The following is a 20,911-nucleotide window of genomic DNA, read 5'->3' on the forward strand; positions in this document are numbered from 1 at the left end:
ATAATGCACCATTCTATAGAATGTAAGTTGCACACAAGATGTGATTGGTAAGAAACGAGCACCTTTAAGTACACTGTTGAAAATCTCTGACAAATTTGTTGTGAGCAACCCATATCTCCTTCCACCATCATGTGCAAGTGTCCATCTATTAAGTGGATGACTCTCCAACCATTGTCGAGCACGTGGATTTAACTTCCCAATTTCTTCCATGATGGAGTTGAACTTTCGAATTTGATTCTAACTCCCAGCACGGTAAGCTAAAGCTTTCAATTCTGAATTACGAAACTTGTCATAAAAGTTGTTGATGAAATGCCGTAAACAATACCTTTAAAATTAAAAAAATAATAATAATAATGTAAGTTAATGAAGCAAGTTGTTGAAATGTCCTAAAAGAATAGTTAAGAAATATAACAATACCTATGAAAACCACGTGGCTCTAACCATGGAGATCCATGCTCATTGACAGCCTTAAGAATTCCACCATGACGATCAGATATTAGGCATATGCCTTCACGGTCTTTCACCACATGATTCTTGACATGAGAAAGGAACCAATCCCAAGTATCATAAGATTCATTTTCTACAATAGCAAATGCAAGTGGCAAAATTTGATTATTGCCATCAACTCCCATTGCAATTAGCATCTTACCCTTGTATTTACCATACAAGTGTGTGCCATCAATACTAATCACCGGTCGACAATAGTGAAACCCTTTGATAGAGGGAGCAAAAGCCCAAAAAACACGCCTAAATTCAACTTCATCCACATCGTTCGATCTTGAAACACACCATTCAACTATAGTTCCTGGATTGAACTTTTGAAGTGCACCTAGATATTTTGGTAAAGCGACATAAGACTCTTCCCAGTTTCCAAACACATATTCAATTGCTTTTTGCTTTCCAACCCAAACCTTCTTATATGAAGGAGTATAGCCCAATTTTTCAACTATTTCAGCTCTCAAAGCCAGAATACTGATAGAAGGTTGCTCTTTTATAAGGTGTCTAGTTTCCATAGCAATCAAGCTTGCATCTAGGTTTGGATGGTCTTGAGAAAGCTTATAGTGTAAACAAGTGTGCGGACCGGTATACGTTGTGATTTCAAAATAACCACTACGTTTACGTTTACTTGCATGAAGTTTCCATTTGCAACCTGATTGTAAGTACAACTTGCATCTTAGAGTCCAAATAGTTGGGCGTGACTCAATGACCTCAAATTGTCTATGTGTCCTAATGCTATGGATCTTGATTGCTCTAACAAGTTCCTCTTTATCCTTGAAAGAATCTTTTCCCAACTCTCGCGTAAAATCATTCTTACTCGTTGATTGTGTCATAATCCAATTTTCATCAATAGTCAAATTTGTTCCTTCCATATTAGTAAAAGTTGAGGGTAATTCAACATTATTGTCAAAAGATGTTTCATCATCATCTTCATCTCCAATTCCATCTTCCAATATTTCATTTAACTCAACATCATTGTCTATATTCATCAAATTAGTCACAACAGCAGCTTGAGAAATTATAGAAAAATTCTCATTGTCAATCATATCTATAATAGAATTCATCTACAAACAAACAAAAACAAGCAAAAATTGATCAAAAAATGATCATATGAATTTGTGATAACAAAAAATAAGAAACATAATGCAATCAATTACATCAAAAGATTAGAAAAAACAAGCTGTGAAGATGGGGAGGCAAAATCAAGACATAAATTGATCAAAACAATAATCAATTCCATTTACAAAAGCAAATAATCAAAATAGAAATTGATCAACAATTCTTCCTAACTAAAGCAAAATTGAGATAAATAAGAATAAAGAAGCAAAAAAGCAAACATAAACTTAACAATTGGAATCCAAAAGCAAACAGAAAACTTAAGAATCGGAATCAAAACCTTGCAGTCGCCGGCGATGGTGGAGGAGGCGCAGCCAGCCGCCGTCGGATGGAGGAGATGCAGCGGCCGGAGATGGTGGATGACAACAACACGATGAAGCAGCGAGCCCTAGTTTGCGTTTTCTTTTTTTTTTGTTTCTGTTCGTTCCAGCGTTCCAAACTTCAGGGAAAACCAAAACCGTGTTTTTTTTTTTTTTTTAAATAATATTAGTATTAAAATTAAATAATACCATTTTGGTAAATACTTATGAGAGAACACTAATATGGGAAATATTTTTTCTCATAACACTATAATGGTTAAAAACTCAAAATTTCGTGAGGCATTTGGGGGGAGATTGGAATTTTTCGTGAGGATCCAACATAAAAACTGATTCCACGTGAGGGAAAACATCCATGTTCATATGGCCTATAATTAAATATATATACACTTCTTTATTATTATTATTATTATTATTATTATTATTATTATTATTATTATTATTCGAGTTTTAATTTTTTTTTGGATAAATTTTCTTACATATTTAAGACACGAACAGTTAACTTTCTAAAAATGGTCAACTTTCTAAAATTGGATTTTTGCTGCATTTTTTAATATAGCAACATAGTCCAAATAAAAAAAATTGTGCTGACCTGGCAGCTCGATCCCAGCCAGGTGCTCTGCCCCTTGGACCCCGCCAGGGACTGCCGCACCTGGGACTGCCCCCGGACCCCCGTTCGTTTAGGGACTTCTCCCCTAAATAATAATGTACTTTGAATCTTGAAAAACTTGAACAAGTGTGTACTCCTACACCATCCTAACTTGTTCAATATTCAACAAGATTACTTTTGGTCAACAACTTTAATCATATTACACTTAAATAATATTGATGATATAAAATCACCAACAAACCTCCCTTATTTAAGTGTAATCATGATTAAACTTAAAACAAAACATAAATAACAACAAACTGATGCATAAATGATGACGATGAGGATGTGATGGTGGTGGTGGTGATAGGGGTGATGGTGATGGTGGTGATGATGATGGTGATGGTGATAATGATGGTTATGGTGATGGTAATGGTGATCGTGATGGTGATGGTGATGGTGGTCACAAAATACACTTTTAAACTCTTAAGCCTTTGGAAATTACCTAATGTTGTTTATATCTCATAAACAAAGTGACTAAATGTTGTTTATATCCTCCTAATAACTTTTAAATCCTAAACAAAGTTGTTTCTATACATTCTCTAAATCCTGAAACATATAGTTCATATTAAACTTTTATTATTACAACAAATAAATTCATTTTTTTTAATAGCCAAACCTGTTTTTAAGAAGAACCATTGCTTAGATTTGTCAAAACCCTTTGAAATTAATTATCTTATAACCATTTTGACAATCTACATTCAACAAAGTTTGTAAATCACATAAACCATTTTATCATATTGAAACCAGAATCAAAATAAACCCTAAATCAAAACAAATAATCAAGAAGCAAGTTACAAAAACCTTGTTCTATTCTATAACCAATAATCAGAAGCAAGTTACAAAAACTGAAAATTAATCCTAACCCAAAAATAAAATGTAAGTTGAATTAAACCAAAAGAAAAAAAAGCTTACTAATGATGGTGATGGTGTAATGGTGATGGTGATGGTGATGGTGATGGTGGTGGTGGTGGTGGTGATGGTGGTGGTGGTGGTGGTGGTGATGGTGTGATGGTAATGATGATGGTGATGGTGTGATGGTAATGGTGATGGTGATGGTGATAGTGGTGGTGATGGTGGTGGTGGTGATAGTGGTGGTGGTGGTGGTGATGATGATGGTGATGGTGTGATGGTGATGATGATGGTGATGGTGTGATGGTGATGGTGATGGTGGTGGTGATGGTGATGGTGATTGTGGTGGTGGTGGTAGTGGTGGTGGTGATGGTGATGGTGATGGTGATGGTGATGGTAATGGTAATGGTGATAATGATGGTGATGGTGTGATGGTGATGATGGTGTGATGGTGATGGTGATGGTTATGGTTATGGTTATGGTGGTGGTGGTGGTCGTCGTGATGGTGGTGGTGGTCGTGATGGTGATGGTGATGGTGATGAAGATGGTGATGGTGTGATGGTGATGATGATGGTGATGGTGTGATGGTGATGGTGGTGGTTATGGTGATGGTGATGGTGGTGGTGGTGGTGATGATGGTGATGGTGATGGTGGTGGTGGTGGTGGTGGTGGTGGTGATGGTGATGGTGATGGTGGTGGTGGTGGTGATGGTGGTGATAGTGATGATGGTGGTGGTGATGGTGGTGATGATGATGATAATGATAATGATGATGGCAGTGTGGTGGTGATGATGATGATGATGATGATGATGATGGTGGTGATGATGATGATGATGATGGTAGTGGTGGCGGTGTGGTGGTGATGATGATGATGATGATGATGATGATGGTTGTGGTGGTGATGATGGTGGTGGTGGTGGTGGTGATGATGATGGTGATGGTGTGATGGTGATGGTGATGGTGATGGTCAGTGGCGGAGCTCGGGTCAAATTAATGGGGTATCCCAAGAAAAAAAATCATGTAATATAAAATAAGCAAAAAAATAAAAACCGCAATTTTATTAGATATAAACTTCAACTTCTATAACAAAGCTTCGTTTTAAAGTTCACCTCTTCGTTCTTTCATTTTACGAAAACGATTAATCACATTTTCAGTCTTAACATTCTCTAGTGCTTATTTTTCTACACTACAAATCAAAGCATCATTCATAAAATCATCACCTATTCTATTACGCAAATCGGTCTTCAAGAACTTCATCGCAGAAAAACATTGTTCAACGGTTGCGGTTGCGACGGGCAAAACCAAAGTTAGTTTTAATAATCTATAAACCAAAGGAAAAGAGAGGTGCTTTCCAGTTTCCACCAACAAACGAGAGAGGTCTGCAATTCCCTTCAAGTTGAAAAATCTTTCATCATGGAGCAAAGAGTGATAATAGATATCAAGTTGCCCATTAAGTTGCACCCTTTCTGAATCGTCAAAATCGTTTTTGTATATCTCGCTTAACTTTAACAACTTTGCTTTATCAAAACCAGAAAATGAGTCACAAGGACTCAAAGCCGCCATGTTCTCCATCAGCTCCGTGCCAACTTCACTAAATCTTTCCCCAAATTATTGAATTTGCATATCCAAAATCGTGTTAAAAATCACAACTTCAAAATGATGTTGATTAGTCTTATTGGTCCTACGCTTTCGTGGGGTAACATAATATTCTGACATGTCCACAATTCTAATACTATGCTTTTCACTAAAAGCACATACTTTCTTCCAAATTTGTGGAAACCCATCTTTTCTAAAAACAAGCAATGCTTTCTTTGTCCCTTTTACTAACGAAGTCGCTTCCAAAATATTTTGATCTTTTTTTCGAAGAGGCTTTGACAAAGTATCCGTGAGACATAGAATTTCCAACATTAAGTGTAAAAGAAACACGAAATCAAGTGTTTTGAAATATGACAAAATACCCTTTGCTTGATTACGGTTATATAAAGTAGACCCCTCCTCTTTGACATATTTAAGAACCGTAACAACTTCTGCAAACAAATTCAACAAACTTACAATTGTTCTAAAATGTGAACCCCATCTAGTATCTCCAGCTCGAACAAGAGAAATCTCTTGATTTAACCCTCTTCCTGTTTCAGTTTCACCAATACCAATTTCGGCTGCCACTCTTTCTTTTTGCATCTCTCGTATCATATATTTTCTCTTACAAGACCCACAAACGACAGTAACCACCAAACCTAGTTGTTCAAAGACTTCTTCAACATCATCATGTTTCTTTGCAACCGCCACAACTACTAATTGAAGTTGGTGTGCAAAACAATGTATATAATGTGCGAAACTATTTTCATTTAAAATCAAATATTTCAAACCGTTAAATGCACCACTCATATTACTTGCTCCATCATAACCTTGCCCCCTCACCTATATATTTGAAAAAATTAATAAAAAAATATAACACATAAAAATAAAATTAATATCATATTAAAGGAATAAATATTTTATGATTTCTCACCTGATCGATAGTCAAGTTGTTGTTGGAAAAAACAGTATCGATGGCGGCTTTAAGAGTCAAAGAGGATGTATCCAACACGTGAACAACTCCGATAAATCTTTCCTTTACAATCCCAAGTCTATCAACATATCTTAAAACTATAGCCATTTGTTCTTTTTTGGAAACATCACTAGACTCATCAACTAATATATTGAACACATCTTTACCAATTTCATCACAAATAGACTTGATTATCTATTTTGAAAAACAATTGGCAATATCTTTTTGAATTGTCGGAGAAGTCAACTTTTCATTTTTTGGAGCATTTTCTAAAGTAACATTAAAAATCTTCTCATTATCTTCTCTAATCAAAGATAAGACTTCAATGAAAAGTCCTTTATTATTAGACTTTTCCGTCTCATCGTGTCCACGAAATGGTAATGCATTTTTTAATAAAAATCTACAACTACGGATTGTAGCACGTAATCAAATTTCATAATTACTTTGCTCAAGTTCCGTTTGCTTATGCAAAACTTCACCAATAGATTGGTTTTTTCTCAATAACAAATGACACTTTTCTTCGGCCTTATGGTGAGAACTTTGAATTTCACCCATATGTTTTCGGAATTATTTTTTTTACTCCAATTGTCAAAGCCTTCGGTTATAAATGCATCTTTTCCTCCTTGACCCCCTACCATGTCTCCAAATAAGTAGCAATAAAAACAATATGCCTTCTTTTTTTTAATGCTATACTCTAACCATGGAAATTCGGTAAACCATTCCACAACAAAACGTCTTTGCTTCTAACCAAATAAGGTAAATTCAAAATTATGCCCCTTTGGTTGACAAGGTCCTTTAATCAAATATGCCCTCCTTATTTCATCCCTTTGATTAGGATTATAAGATGTAATCTTTGGCCTCTCCCCTGGGTCCGAAGGAAGATCATTCAAATCAAAAGATTGTGGTACTTTTGGTTTTTGAGTATGCTCATTAGATTGTGGTTCTTGTGGTTTTGGAATATGTTCATTAGATTGTGGTTTTAGTGTATGTTGATTAGGTTGTGGAACTTGTGTACTTTCATTAGTCCTATTTTTTTTGAAGTTCCTTCACAATTGTTGTCTCCAACATCTAACTGTCTTTTGAAAAACTTGTTAATATCAACCTACAATCAAAATATATCAACAATCAACTCTAATTTTATAACTCGATTTCAAGTTTCAACAATAAATAACAACCTGCTATCAAATTATCAAAATATATGAACTGTATACTTTATTTCAAGTTTCAACAACAAATAATCACTAATTAGTGACCCTAAGTCTCTAATTTAATAACCTAATTGGTATTTTCTATTTTTTCAACACAATGCCAAAAAATTGAATTTCAATTAACCAAAAATAATCATAAAATTTCTACTTACTTGCTTCATTGTGCACCACTTTGATCAATAATCACCCACCACCGGTCATCGGGGGATTTAGCCGGAAAACACCCACCACCGGCCACCGATCAACGACAGAAGAAGGAGGGCAGTAGAGTAACGGCGAGTAGCAAGGCAGGGATGGAATTATAATTTGGAAGTTACACTAATTAGATGCTAAGAATTGCCGTCAATTAGTTTTGTGGTATTAGGAACTTGGGCTTTTAAGTTTAGGCTAATTATTTATTGGATTAAACATCTACAACAATATTAAAAAAAAAAGTTAGGGTAGCCCAAAATATATTTTAGACTTTCAGCAATATAAATAATAATTTTCAAAACAATTTATACTATTAAAAGAAATTTGGGGCCTCCTGTGATACCCATGGTGCTTTATTGAATCCGCATATGGTGATGGTGATGGTGATGGTGGTGATGGTGATGGTGATGATGATGACGATGATGGTGGTGATGATGGTGATGATGATGATGGTGATGATAATGATGATGATGATGATGTTGATGATGATGATGTTGATGATGATGATGATGTATATGAGTTTGTGAGATGTATGTGAACGTATTCATAAACATTATAGTGTTAAACCACTACTCCATCAGTGATAGACCACTTCCCTTGATGCTTCCCAAAGCTATCCCAAGTACCAAGACCAGAGCCACCAAACCCTGATAATGGTGGGGGATACTCCCCGTACCCTGCCCATCATCCTCCACACAACGCTCCTGAACTGCTTTTGGTCATAATTGGGATAATACTGGACACTTCGAACCCAAAGTGAGATATGACCCTACACTAACTACTATTAGTTCCTGGTATGCAATTGGCATAAGATAATTTCGAAAGTACAATCCGAATACAAGCAGAGAGACAACTCATACATACTATTACCAGAGTTCGGGGTAAGAACAACCCTAATACACATGAAGTCCAAAAAGCCATAGATACATACCTGCAACATTCCCTGTTGTGATCCAGATCTCCCTCATCTGCCACTGCAAGGCCCTACCCTCTCACCCATTCGTAAACCTCAAAGTTGTCGGGGCAGACGCACTTCTCGCTTCTCCCCTCATCGTCGGGTAGTCGGTCTTCTTGTGGCCTACCTGATTGCAATGAAAACATAATGGGCTTGGCCCTTGTGGTCGGTCCCTGCTAACGTGACCATCACTGCCACACTTGTAGCAGCCTGAACCCCTGGAACGACAAACTCCCTCATGAAATTTCCCGCACGTGCTGCACTGACTCCGGCCCTGCCGGTCTGTTATCCGTTGATCTGAAGTCTTGGGTCTCTTCGCGGGACCCTCCAAAGTATACATCTGATCCGACTTCCTCTTTGCAATATACTCCAAATCAATCTCCCTTTCCCGCACCCTGGAAATCATAGAGTCCAAGGTCGGGCATGCCGAGAAGCTGACATGCTCCCAAATATTCGCTCTCAACATGTCATGATAGCGGGTCCTCTGCATCTCATCATCCCCTGCATACTGAGGTACCAATAAGGCCCTCTCCCGAAACTTGGCGGTAATCTCCGCCACCGACTCTGTCGTCTGTTTCATGTCTAGGAACTCTCTGGACAACCGTTGAAGCTCCACCGTCGGTGCAAACTCCGCCTTAAACCTGGTCACAAAGTCGGGTCAGGTCATAGCCTCAATGGTTGAGGCTCCTAAGGAATCACCAACTGACTCCCACCAGTCTCTGGCTCTGTCTCTCAAACATCCCGCCGCAAAGCGGACCTTCGACCCCTCCGGGTAGAAGCTCGTCAGCTGCGCAGACTCGATGTCTGCAATCCATCTCCTAGCAGCAATGGGGTTCTTCACCCCGTGAAAATCTGGCGCACCACTCCCTCTGAAGTCCTTGAAGGACAATGTGCGCGTACTCGCCTGGCCAGACGCCAAATCGCTCCTGAAAGCTTGGAGGCGATCCTCCATCAGCTCAACTATCCCTTCCTTGACCGACCCGACGATGACGGGGGTCGACTTAAGGATGCCTCTGGTGATCTCAAACGCGATGAACTCGCGTAACCCCTCATCCACTGGTTCGGAGCCTGAACCTGAACCCGATCCCTCTCCTGAACTGCCAACTACCGGCCTCTGCCGTAGTACCACCATTCTACAATACATACAGGCAACTATTAGAGATACTGATATCCTTTAAGGGATCACATCTATTACAAGTCCCCCGGTCTTGTCTTAGCCTTCCTGAATTCGGGTACGGATCCTCTGCTTTCAGTAGTACGGGCCCATACTACCTTCCACATCTATCCGTACCTTCCTAAAGGACTGCCTCAACTCCACAAGATCCTTTTTACCACTGCTGATCTCTGCTACTCTTATCCTAGGCTTACCCTAGGAAACCTCTAACTCAACTCAAACCAGTCCTCAACTGCTGAAGGCCTCCTTGTGATGTCAATTAGCCATCACCTGAATATCATCACATGTGACGATGCTCATATAATCCTTCAAGTAAAAGACTCGTCCCTACAACGGTTAGACTCAGACGAGAGTTGCGCAATAGGGCCAAATCCAACACTCTGAGATTATTCAACCCTGATCACATGTGACGTAACGTATTCACCTAATGGCTAACTGCCATCACTCAGAATCCCACAATGCACAAAGCAAGCAACATTCGGACAAGGGAAAAAATCTAACCATAATATACTCAACAATCATAATCTCATATCAAGAATTTGTACTAGCATGCGACATAAGCTCATAAACTCAGGCATAACCTAAACAGGCTATCCTACTACTGTCTAATCAGCACTATCATGCAGCTCAAGCACATATAATAGGCACATAAGACATCCTCCCTAGATCCTTAGCCCCAATCTAACATGTAGTTTTCATAATCATATCATATCACAACATGTATGGGTATCTTGGGAAAACATACTTGAGCTCGGGCGGTCGCGCACATCACATACTTCGTTCTTTCTTAAAACTCTTACTTAATCTTTTAGAAAACCTTTTCTTTTTCGAAATCCTTTAATCCCTCGATTTGATTGCAGACACCCCCGAAGGTGTGTCCGAATCCCTCAAACCAGGGCTCTGATACCAACTTGTAACATCCTAAAATCTTAGGCCAAAAAGTTCATTTTTAAATAAGTTATTACATGTGACATCCCCATTTTCCACAGCCAGAAAAGACCGATTTTGTTTATGTTTCGTAAAAATCAGAGTACTTTTTTTCATAAAAATGTTGCGGAATATGTTCCCAGAAAAATATGATAAATACGTTATCAAAACATTTTCGAAAAAAATGTATTTTATTCATTTTAAAACGTTTGGGGTGTCATCGTCAATACAGGAACATAAGCATAAACGGAACTTACATTTATTTACACTAGTGATCTACATCTCTTTAATGTAACACTTTAAAAATTCAAGCCAATTTAAACTTTTCAAAACAACCCAGTTTCGTTAAGTCATTACAAAAAGGTTTTCAATACAATTATTATCAGAGTCTTCCCAAAACCACATCATAAAACATAAACATGAGGAGCGGTACGATCACGCCTTTGCCTTGCCACGGTCTCCTGAAGTACCTGAAACATTTAAACCACAACTGTAAGCCCGAAAGCTTAGTGAGATACCCCCAAAATACCAACGCCATACAGACATAACCATATCATATAACTGATACAGAACAGCCATGCACTTAGGGTCTACTATGTGACTGGTCCACCGCACCGGGCCTTCAGTCCACCTAGTCCACCCTCCGAGTCTAGCCATATCCATCGAGTCTGCAGTGTGGTTGGTCAGCTCGCACCGGGCCTTCAACCCACCTGGTCCACTCTCGAAGTCTACAGTATGACTGGTCCGCCCGCACCGGGCCTTCAGTCGGCCTGGTCCACTCTCCGAGCCTCGGCACGTCTGGTCCGCCCTCGTGGGGCCTACAGCCTATCCGGGCCGCTCGCTGGTCCTTCGGGATAACCGGTCCGCCCTGGGTATGTTAGCCTACAACACAAAGCAGGACCCGCCTCAACCCAACCCCAATCCAACAACTATGTGCACATAAACATATAATCATATAACAATCCACATCCAATCAAACCGATCTAGCATGAATACGTAGTTAGAACATCGCCTGAACTCGTATTTCATAATAAGGGGGTTAGAGTATCATCGCATGAATACGTAGTTACAACATCGCCTGAACTCGTAATTCGTCACCTACAGGTTATGAGCCTGCTGGTGTTTCCAGGGGGTTGTCTATAATAGTCCATGGTCGCCATCTATACTCTGGTAAATGACTACATCTCCAAATTGCCGGACAAGGTTATAGTATCTTTCATCCTACATCATCGATTCATCATCACCTATCTATCCTCACCTAATTATCATCACCTATCTCTCATCATTTTATTTCATCACACAACTATTTCATCTACCCATGGTTTATCCCAACATGCTTGTAGATATAAAATAAATATACATTTTAAATCATTTAAAACATGTATAAAATCATTCATGCAGCATAGACAACAAGTATTCAGATAATATGCACACATAGCACGTAATTTATGTAAAATATTTCATATCTATGTGTAAGATGAAAGGGACCATGCACTCACTTGGTAAGGTGGTGAATCGGTACTCGGACAACACTTCGTTACTCTTCAAATAATTATCCCTTGACGAAACCTAGTATCATTACCACTAGAGTTTAGTTTGACGTTAACCGCGACTAATTAATAGTCTAGCTATTATTATTATTATTATTATTATTATATAAGCATTAAATGACGCTTAATATAACTCATAATAATAGCCCAAATACTTATTATAATGTCCTAATAACATTACTATAATAAAACATAAGTTATACTAAAGATAAGTTAGGCGTAGCTCACTTACAGCGAGTTTTCTCGAAAACCGGGCTTCGCTGGAGCAACGTTTATGAGCTGAAAGACCCTTTTTCTTGGGACTCCGAGAGCCTCGGGGCTTCCTTCGGGTGCTAGGGGATTTACCTAGGCTTTAGGGGGGGGGGGGGTTGGGAGGCTAGAGAGAGAAACTAGAGAGAGAAAGTGAGTTTGGGAGGGGTGAAGAGAAGTGAATGCCCGACACCTCTATTTATAGGGTGAATTCCTAACAGACTCGCCGAGTCGGTTCACTGACTCGCCGAGTCAGTGCCACGTGTCATCATATGATGGCTTTCCTTGGGGAGAAAGCCTAGGCCCATATTCAGCCACGTCACTCCTTTTGCAGCAACACCCTTCCGACTTCTAAATCTCGTAACTTCCGCATACGAGCTCCGTTTTCGACGTTCTTTTTTTCCACACATAGGCAAAAACAAGATCTACAACTTTCATTTAGACTCCTTCGGCTAATTCTTGACCGATTTCAAATTTAACAGTAGGAGGCGTTTAGACTGTTAAATGACAACGAAGAATTCGTAACTCCTTCATACGAACTCCGTTTCCGTCCATCTTTTTACCGTTGAGTTCCTATTAATGAGATCTTCAACTCTCATTTAGGTCGCATAAGCCAAAAACCACTCGAACTAAAATTCGAGTTTCGGACTGTGCACTACTAAGCCGAATCTTAGAAAAATTATAACTGTTGGAATAGTGTCTAAGGCTGCAACTATATTAGGCAAGTATTTGACCCGGTTGTGCATGGTCCTTTTGGGTTGCCTTCACCATAGCAACTTGATAGGATGATTTATTAAGAGAGAATAAATATTATTAATATATTATGAGAATAATATAAAGAATAATAATATTGTTATTTGATTAATATAAGTCACAGAATTAATTGGAATTAATTTGGTGACTTGAAGAGATTAATTAAATAAGAGGGTATAAACTGTCAATTGTTTGATAGTTAAACTTTAGACTATAAATCCATATTGGATAGATGTGGGACGAATTCTAGAAGCTAAGGATAACTTAAAATTGTCCAAGGCTATCTAAGGAATGGATTTGGATTGCTTTAAGAGAAGATTATCCAATTAGGGTTTAGGTTGTAACCCTTAAGGAGTCTACAAGTATAAATAGACCCTATAGCAAAGGGAAATCGAAACTTCATCTAAAGTAGAGAACCCCTGGCCGATTTCCTTCCCTCTCCTCTCTCCCAAATCATCCTCCTTGCTATTTGGTGTTTGTAAGCCATTAGAGGAGTGACATTTGTGTCTCTAGAGCTCCAAGACAACAAGATCAAACAAAGGATTCAAAGGTATGATTCTAGATCTGTTTTAATATTGTTCTTATACCTAAATAGTCATTAGAAGTCTTGGATTCAAAGCATGTTTAATTAGAAAGCCTAGATCCAAGCATTAGGGTTTTGCATGCGCACATAGGAAAGTTCTTATGGCTAAAACCCATCAGTGGTACCAGAGCCTAGCTTGGTTTTCATTAAATTGTTGCTTATTTGTTTGAAACTTAACTGCAAAATTCGGTTTTTGTGTTTCTGAGTCATGGACTCGGCGAGTTCCATAGTGGACTCGGTGAGTTGGCCTGACTCGGCGAGTCCCTTGGTGCACTCGGCGAGTCCAAGCGTCAGGAATGGCCAGATTCGGGATTTCTTCATGATTATCTTATGGAAACTTACCTTAATCATATTAGATCAACCCCTAATCCGATTTTTTGATATATATGACTATAATCTTGATCTAATTAAAGATATTTATCAACTAATAAAATATTTAATTTCCTTATATGATAATTAATTAATTATTTTGATTATTTTGGTAATTATCTTGAAAGAAATATGGAATAAATCAAATATAGATAATTAGGAAATTAAGTGTTAATTGAAATTATTTGTTATTTGATCATCCATGTTTTAAATGTTTAAAACTTGTCCTCAAGTTTTGAAATTTATATTTTGTGATTAAAAGTTTTAATTTAGACAATTTAAATTTCAAACCCTAGATTTTAAAATGTTTAAAATACAACCCTATACTAATATAATATTACAAGAATAATATATATATATATATATATATATATATATATATATATATATATATATATATATATATATGTATGTATGTATAACTAAAATGCTAGTCTTACCGTTAGTAGGCCTCATTCACGAAGCCGATCTATAAGGTGGCTATAAAGTTGCGGCCTATAAAATGGCGCTTAATGGGTGTACACTCACACATACCGCTTGCTTGATCGATGGAGGGTCGTTAGCCGAACGGGTAGGATAGGGCAACCTCATCCTCTCATTAAAAGTATAATAAGTAATACAAAGTAACTACACATTTTTTAAAATTTCCCAATCTTAGTTACTTTAGGAAAAGTGAATTGATGCAATCCCATGAAATTACACTTTGCACCCTTGCTAAGAAGTTAGTGGAGTGTGTGTGGTTTACCGGCACACTAATTGGTTCTAAGCAAAAGTGGCAAAGGGTGATTCATTGTTTATCATAGTTCGATGGAGCGTGTGTGGTTTACCGGCACATCGAATAGGTGATCGTTACAATGAAGGCACCATGTGAATTTGCATGGTAATTCACACCCGCTTTGTGATGCTCGGTATCCCAGTCACAAACAAGAGGGGCATATCGACATTTAAACATGCCATTGAATAGTTTCAATGAATCTCATCCGAACCTAGGAATTCTCAATACATTTAGGACTTATAGTTAGGTTTTTATGCTGGAGAATTAGTGAATCGTCATTCACTTACCTTCAATTTATTTGCATGTTAGATTACGGCATCCCTTTTCCAATATGTAAATGTTGTTGTTGGATCCTAGCCCTAATTTTTCTTATTGGGTGATAATTAGGGATTCATATTCTAATCTATCTTTGTCCTTTCTATTTGTAGATGTCGAACGCAAACAACGCTGCTGTTAGTTCTTTCACGTTGATGAGCCTTTGCCAAAAGGTCACCTTCGATGGAACGAACTTTAGCGAATGGATAAGATACATTCATACCATTGCTCGCTATGAGGATAAGGAGTATGTCCTCGATGAGAAGCTCGAGAAAATCAATCCTGAAATCGCTACTCCAGCTGAAATGACCGCTTTTGAGACTCATGAGCGAGATGCAACGAAGGTACATTGCATCATGATAGCCACCATGAACTACGAATTCCAAAAGTCCTACGAGGACATGTACCCGTACGAGATGCATCAAGACTTATTGGAGAGATACCACCAAAACGCGAGACAAGAGCGTTATGAGATTTTCACCAACATGATTTCCGCTAAGATGGGTCATGGAGAATCTCTTACCGTGCACCTGCAAAAGATGCAAAGGTATGTCGACCGCCTTCGCAAGTTAAATGTTGACTTTGGGGAAGACTTGGCGATCGACATGGTGCTTCACTCTTTGCCTCCGATGTACAATCAATTTAGGATGACCTACCACATGAACAAAGAGGAGGTCACCCTAAGCAAACTCTAAGGTCTCTTGAAGGTCGCTGAGAGCAACTTCAAAGACAAGTCTGTTGCACCAACTCCCAATCCACCTGCTGCTCATGTCTTGGCTATTGGTCAAGCAAAGGGAAAGAAGAGGAAGGCTTCGTCTAAGAACTATCGCAAGGTTAAAGCCCGAGATGGTGCCTCTTCTAGTGGGACCAAAGTTGATCCCGCTAAGCCCTACCCTAACCCTAAGGAGGCAGAGTGCCACCACTGCCACAAGATAGGACATTGGAAGAGAAGCTGCCCAGAGTACCTGCAAGCCATCAAGGAAGGAAAGATCAAGCCATCTTTCGCAGGTATATACACAATTAAATCTAACGATTCTAATCATGCTATTTCTTGGGTTCTTGATACCGGTTGTGGTTACCACATTTGTTCTAATGTGCAGGGACTAAGAAGAAGTAGGGATGTGGAGCAAGGAAGGATCAATCTAATCATGGGGAATAGAAGATCGTCACATGTGACCAAGATTGGAGTGTATTCTTTAATGCTTAGGAATAATTTATGTTTAGATTTGAACAATTGTTGCTATTCGCCAGAAATGGCTAGAAACATCATTTCATTTCATGGTTTGTTTAGACAAGGTTTTAGATTTTCTTTTAATAATGAGAATGGTTCTATTTTGGCTTATCTAAATGGTGTCTTTTACTTTGAAGCTATACCATGTAATGGAATTTATGAAACTGTTATGATTGTTGATAACTTAGGAAATGATGTTTTGAACGTAGATTCTTCCACTAGTATGGATAAAGCATCCTTGTGGCATTGTCGTCTTGGACATGTCAACAAGAAACGCATAGCCCAACTCCAAAAGGATGGAGTGTTGGAGTCATTCGACCTTAAGGAAGATGACACGTGCGAATCTTGTTTGCTTGGACAGATGACTAAATCACCTTTCACGAGTACGTGTGAAAGGGGTGAAGGTCTATTGGACCTAATACATACCTATGTATGTGGACCATTTAGATCAACCACGAAGGATGGGAACCGCTTCTACGTGACTTTTACCGATGACTATAGTAGATATGGGTATATCTATTTAATCAAGCAAAAGTCAGAAACTTTTGAAAAGTTCAAAGAGATCAAAAATGAAGTGGAGAATCAATTGGGCAGGAAAATCAAGATGCTTCGATCCGATCGAGAAGGAGAGTACCTAAGTCTTAAATTCCACGATTATCTCAAGGAGTGTGGAATAGTTTCACAATTGACGCCTCCTAGGACACCGCAGTTGAATGGTGTGGCAGAAAGGCGTAATCGAACCTTATTAGATATGGTTCGCTCTATGATGAGTCGTGCTTCACTACCTATCTCTTTTTGGGGGTATTCCTTAAAGACTGCCGCCCATATCCTTAACCGAGTCTCTACTAAGAAGGTTGCCAAAACACCTCATGAGATGTGGACAGGGAAAGCTCCCTCGTTGGCACATATCAAGGTTTGGGGTTGTGAGGCTTTCGTAAGACGAGATACTCACGACAAGCTCGAACCTCGAAGTGAGCGATGTATTTTCATCGGTTACCCGCAGAATTCCTTTGGATATCTCTTCTATAGACCGAAGGACAATGTTGTCTTTGTTGCAAGGAGAGGAGTTTTCCGAGAGCGAGAACTCATAAGCCAAGGAGATAGTGGGAGGAAAATCGAGCTTGAAGAGACTCAAGAGTCGATAGATGAAGGAACCTCTACCGCTGGCACTCAACCCAAGGAGGAAACTCCGGTTGAACCGATTGACGAGTCCTTACCTCTTAGACGTTCCGATAGAGTTAGAGTTCATCCCCAGTTTTATGGTTTTCATATTACTACCGAAGGGGACACGTATATTAGTGATGGTACACTAATAAATCTTGATGAACCTAATAGCTATAAGGAAGCCATGGCAGGCCCGGAGTCTGCGAAATGGAAAGAGACAATGGATAGCGAGATCCAATCCATGTATGATAACCAAGTTTGGAATTTGGTTGATAATGTGCCCGGACGTAAGACCGTGGGGTGCAAATGGATCTTCAAGAAGAAGACCGACGTGGATGGAAACGTACACACACATAAAGCGCGATTGGTTGCGAAGGGCTTTACTCAAACTCCCGGAGTTGACTATGATGAGACCTTCTCGCCAGTTGTGAAGATAAAATCTATTAGAGTGATGCTAGCGATTGCCGCATTTCATGATTATGAGATTTGGCAAATGGATGTCAAGACCGCTTTCCTTAACGGGAAGTTGGCTGAGGATGTTTACATGGCTCAGCCATAGGGTTTTGTGGATCCGAAGCATCCGAATAGAGTGTGTAAGCTTGAGAAGTCCATTTATGGACTTAAGCAAGCGTCTCGCAGATGGAATCTTTGCTTCGATGAGAAAGTCAAAGAGTTTGAATTTGTACGAAGCGAGGATGAATCATGTGTATATGTCAAAGCCAGTGGGAGTATAGTAAGCTTCCTCGTTCTATATGTTGATGACATATTACTCATAGGAAACGACATCTCGACTCTGCAGGAGGTTAAGTCCTGGCTTGGGAAGTGCTTCGCTATGAAGGACCTCGGAGAGGCTTCTTACATTTTGGGAATAAGGATAGTAAGAGAAAGAAGTAAGAGACTAATTGGACTTAGGCAGAATACTTACTTAGAGAAGGTACTAAAATGTTTTAGTATGGAAAAATCGAAGAAGGGAGAATTACCGATACAAAGTAATGCCAAATTGAGTAAGACTCAAAGTCCGAGTACCGAAGCTGAAATAGCAGAAATGAGTCGAGTACCATACACTTCCGCAGTTGGCTCAATCATGTACGCTATGACCTGTACTCGCCCTGATGTAGCCTTCGCTTTGAGCATGGTTAGCAGATATCAAGGGAATCCTGGTAGAGCACATTGGATTGCAGTGATGAATATCCTTAAGTACCTTCGGAGGACGAAGGAATGGTTCTTAGTCCTCGGAGGGAGTGATGACTTGAAGGTGCGAGGGTATAGTGACGCCAGTTTTCAGACCGATAGGGACAACTACCGTTCGCAGTCGGGCTGGGTCTTTACCCTGAATGGAGGAGCAGTGACATGGAAGAGTTCCAAGTAGGAAACCGTAGCTGATTCAACGTGCGAATCAGAGTACATTGCAGCGAGCGAAGCGTCGAAGGAGACAATATGACTGAAGAACTTCATCGGTGATCTTGGAGTTGTACCTGCCATAAAGGAGCCCATGGAGATTTTCTGTGATAACGAAGGAGCGGTTGCCTTGACCAAAGAACTGAGGGATCATGGTAGATCAAGACATATTGACAGAAAATATCACTTCATTAGACATCGTGTAGAAGAAGGACAACTCATAGTAAAGAGGATATCATCAGAAGATAACCCAGCAGATCCGCTTATGAAGGGACTGAGTAGGGTTAAGCACTTACAACATGCTAGGAGTATTGGGCTAAAGGATGATATTAGCATAGATTAGATAGTATTAGAAACGTGTAATAGATAAATGTAACTAACATTTGATGATTAAATAAAGGAGTTTTATTTATGAGTAATGTTACTGTCTTATGTTAATTGTTTAACTATTGTTTCACTTTGCATGTTTTGACTTCCAGAATAATTGAGTTTATTAGGAATAATCGAATTGTTCAAATTGTCCACAATCGTTCATATGTTGGAAGTAGATATGAATGAAGATTGTCATGAATTGGTGTGTAGATTGTCTAAATGGTGTTAGACATAGCAAAGGGTTGCTACAACATCATGAGTGCTTATGAACTAGTTTTGAGCATTGGAACAAACCCGCGCTTGCTGGAATCACCTTATGGAATATGATATAAAAGGGTGATCGCAAGACGATAATATCATATAGTCTTAAAACCTAGATATATGGTTTGTTATTTGTTAATTGATTGTACATTGATAATGCGAAAACGCATCAGTAATTCGGTGTTATAAAACGCATTGCTGTGTATAGTTGGTTAATGAATAAGTAAATGCATATAAGTCGAAGTTTATCCGTAACTTTTATCTAAGAAGGTAAAAGCGATATCTCGGCCGCTCGATGATTTGATTTGACTTATGTGCCGGGCTTGGTCAGAACTGAATTGATGTGTTCGATTAAGTTCTATGTCAAAATAAATCAGAGATCGAGAAACCTAAATGCTTGACTAACCATTCCATAGGATTGTCAGCATGATATCTAACAGAGGACTGTACGATCCCTTATCTAAAGGACAAGATTGATTAGATCAGAGTTTGACAGCGTCTTTGAGAGCTACGATTGCAAACCGAATTGTACTTGTGCATATAGTTACTAGACTTATCCAAGTGGGAGACTGTTGGAATGGTGTCTAAGGCTACAACTATATTAGGCAAGTATTTGACCCGGTTGTGCATGGTCCTTTTGGGTTGCCTTCACCATAGCAACTTGATAAGATGATTTATTAAGAGAGAATAAATATTATTAATATATTATGAGAATAATATAAAGAATAATAATGTTGTTATTTGATTAATATAAGTCATAGAATTAATTGGAATTAATTAGGTGACTTAAAGAGATTAATTAAATAAGAGGGTATAAACTGTCAATTGGATTTGGATTGCTTTAAGAAAAGATTATCCAATTAGGGTTTAGGTTGTAAACCTTAAGGAGTCTACAAGTATAAATAGACCCTATGGCAAAGGGAAATCGAAACTTCATCTAAAGTAGAGAACCCCTGGCCGATTTCCTTCCCTCTCCTCTCTCCCAAATCATCCTCCTTGCTATTTGGTGTTTGTAAGCCATTAGAGGAGTGACAATTGTGACTCTAGAGCTCCAAGACAACAAGATCAAACAAGGGATTCAAAGGTATGATTCTAGATCTGTTTTAATATTGTTCTTATACCTAAATAGTCATTAGAAGTCTTGGATTCAAAGCATGTTTAATTAGAAAGCCTAGATCCAAGCATTAGGGTTTTGCATGCGCACATAGGAAAGTTCTTATGGCTAAAACCCATCAATAACTTCTTCATACGAAGTCAGATTTGGCGTTCTTTTTATGGATTTTCTCGATTTAACATATTCTACGACTTTCATGTAGGTCGCTAAGGCTAAATCTCTCTCTATCGTAAATTCACTATTTACACTTCCCGGTGTCGTGCCGGTTTTGCCGTAAAACTTCGACGGGCCATAATTCCTTCGTTTAACTCGGATTTCGGCGTTCTTTATATGTACGGAAAC

General features: G+C 38.8%; 3 protein-coding genes across 3 annotated transcripts; all 3 read right to left on the reverse strand.

Annotated features, from left to right (window-relative positions):
• Positions 1 to 237: 237 nt before the first annotated feature.
• LOC128127190 (uncharacterized) lies at positions 238 to 1,738 on the reverse strand. The gene is made up of 3 exons (XM_052765613.1): positions 1,676 to 1,738; positions 418 to 1,562; positions 238 to 325 (listed from the first exon to the last, which is right to left on the reverse strand). The coding sequence occupies exons 1-3, from the start codon at positions 1,736 to 1,738 to the stop codon at positions 238 to 240; spliced, it is 1,296 nt and encodes a 431-aa protein (XP_052621573.1).
• A 136-nt stretch (positions 1,739 to 1,874) lies between these two features.
• Positions 1,875 to 4,994, reverse strand: LOC128127191 (uncharacterized). The gene is made up of 2 exons (XM_052765614.1): positions 4,652 to 4,994; positions 1,875 to 2,053 (listed from the first exon to the last, which is right to left on the reverse strand). Exons 1-2 carry the CDS (start codon positions 4,992 to 4,994, stop codon positions 1,875 to 1,877), a joined length of 522 nt encoding a protein of 173 aa, XP_052621574.1.
• A 45-nt stretch (positions 4,995 to 5,039) lies between these two features.
• Positions 5,040 to 7,348, reverse strand: LOC111876939 (uncharacterized). The gene is made up of 4 exons (XM_052765615.1): positions 7,340 to 7,348; positions 6,995 to 7,081; positions 5,941 to 6,174; positions 5,040 to 5,849 (listed from the first exon to the last, which is right to left on the reverse strand). The coding sequence occupies exons 1-4, from the start codon at positions 7,346 to 7,348 to the stop codon at positions 5,040 to 5,042; spliced, it is 1,140 nt and encodes a 379-aa protein (XP_052621575.1).
• Between the last annotated feature and the right edge of the window lie 13,563 nt (positions 7,349 to 20,911).

This window comes from Lactuca sativa, chromosome 7 (assembly GCF_002870075.4).
Source record: "Lactuca sativa cultivar Salinas chromosome 7, Lsat_Salinas_v11, whole genome shotgun sequence".
NCBI lineage: Eukaryota > Viridiplantae > Streptophyta > Magnoliopsida > Asterales > Asteraceae > Lactuca > Lactuca sativa.

Excerpts from the sequence above, each read along its gene's own strand:
- LOC128127190 (XM_052765613.1), bottom strand. The coding sequence starts at position 1,738 with ATGGAATTGATTATTGTTTTGATCAATTTATGTCTTGATTTTGCCTCC. Across the intron at positions 1,563-1,675 it reads CCTCCCCATCTTCACAGCTT|ATGAATTCTATTATAGATAT; the intron begins GTTTTTTCTAAT and ends GTTTGTTTGTAG. Across the intron at positions 326-417 it reads GAGCCACGTGGTTTTCATAG|GTATTGTTTACGGCATTTCA; the intron begins GTATTGTTATAT and ends TTAATTTTAAAG.
- LOC128127191 (XM_052765614.1), bottom strand. The coding sequence starts at position 4,994 with ATGGCGGCTTTGAGTCCTTGTGACTCATTTTCTGGTTTTGATAAAGCA. Across the intron at positions 2,054-4,651 it reads CGATTTGCGTAATAGAATAG|TTTGGAACGCTGGAACGAAC; the intron begins GTGATGATTTTA and ends TTTTCCCTGAAG.
- LOC111876939 (XM_052765615.1), bottom strand. Across the intron at positions 6,175-6,994 it reads AAAAAATAGGACTAATGAAA|ATAATCAAGTCTATTTGTGA; the intron begins GTACACAAGTTC and ends TTTTCAAAATAG. Across the intron at positions 5,850-5,940 it reads ACAACTTGACTATCGATCAG|GTGAGGGGGCAAGGTTATGA; the intron begins GTGAGAAATCAT and ends TCAAATATATAG.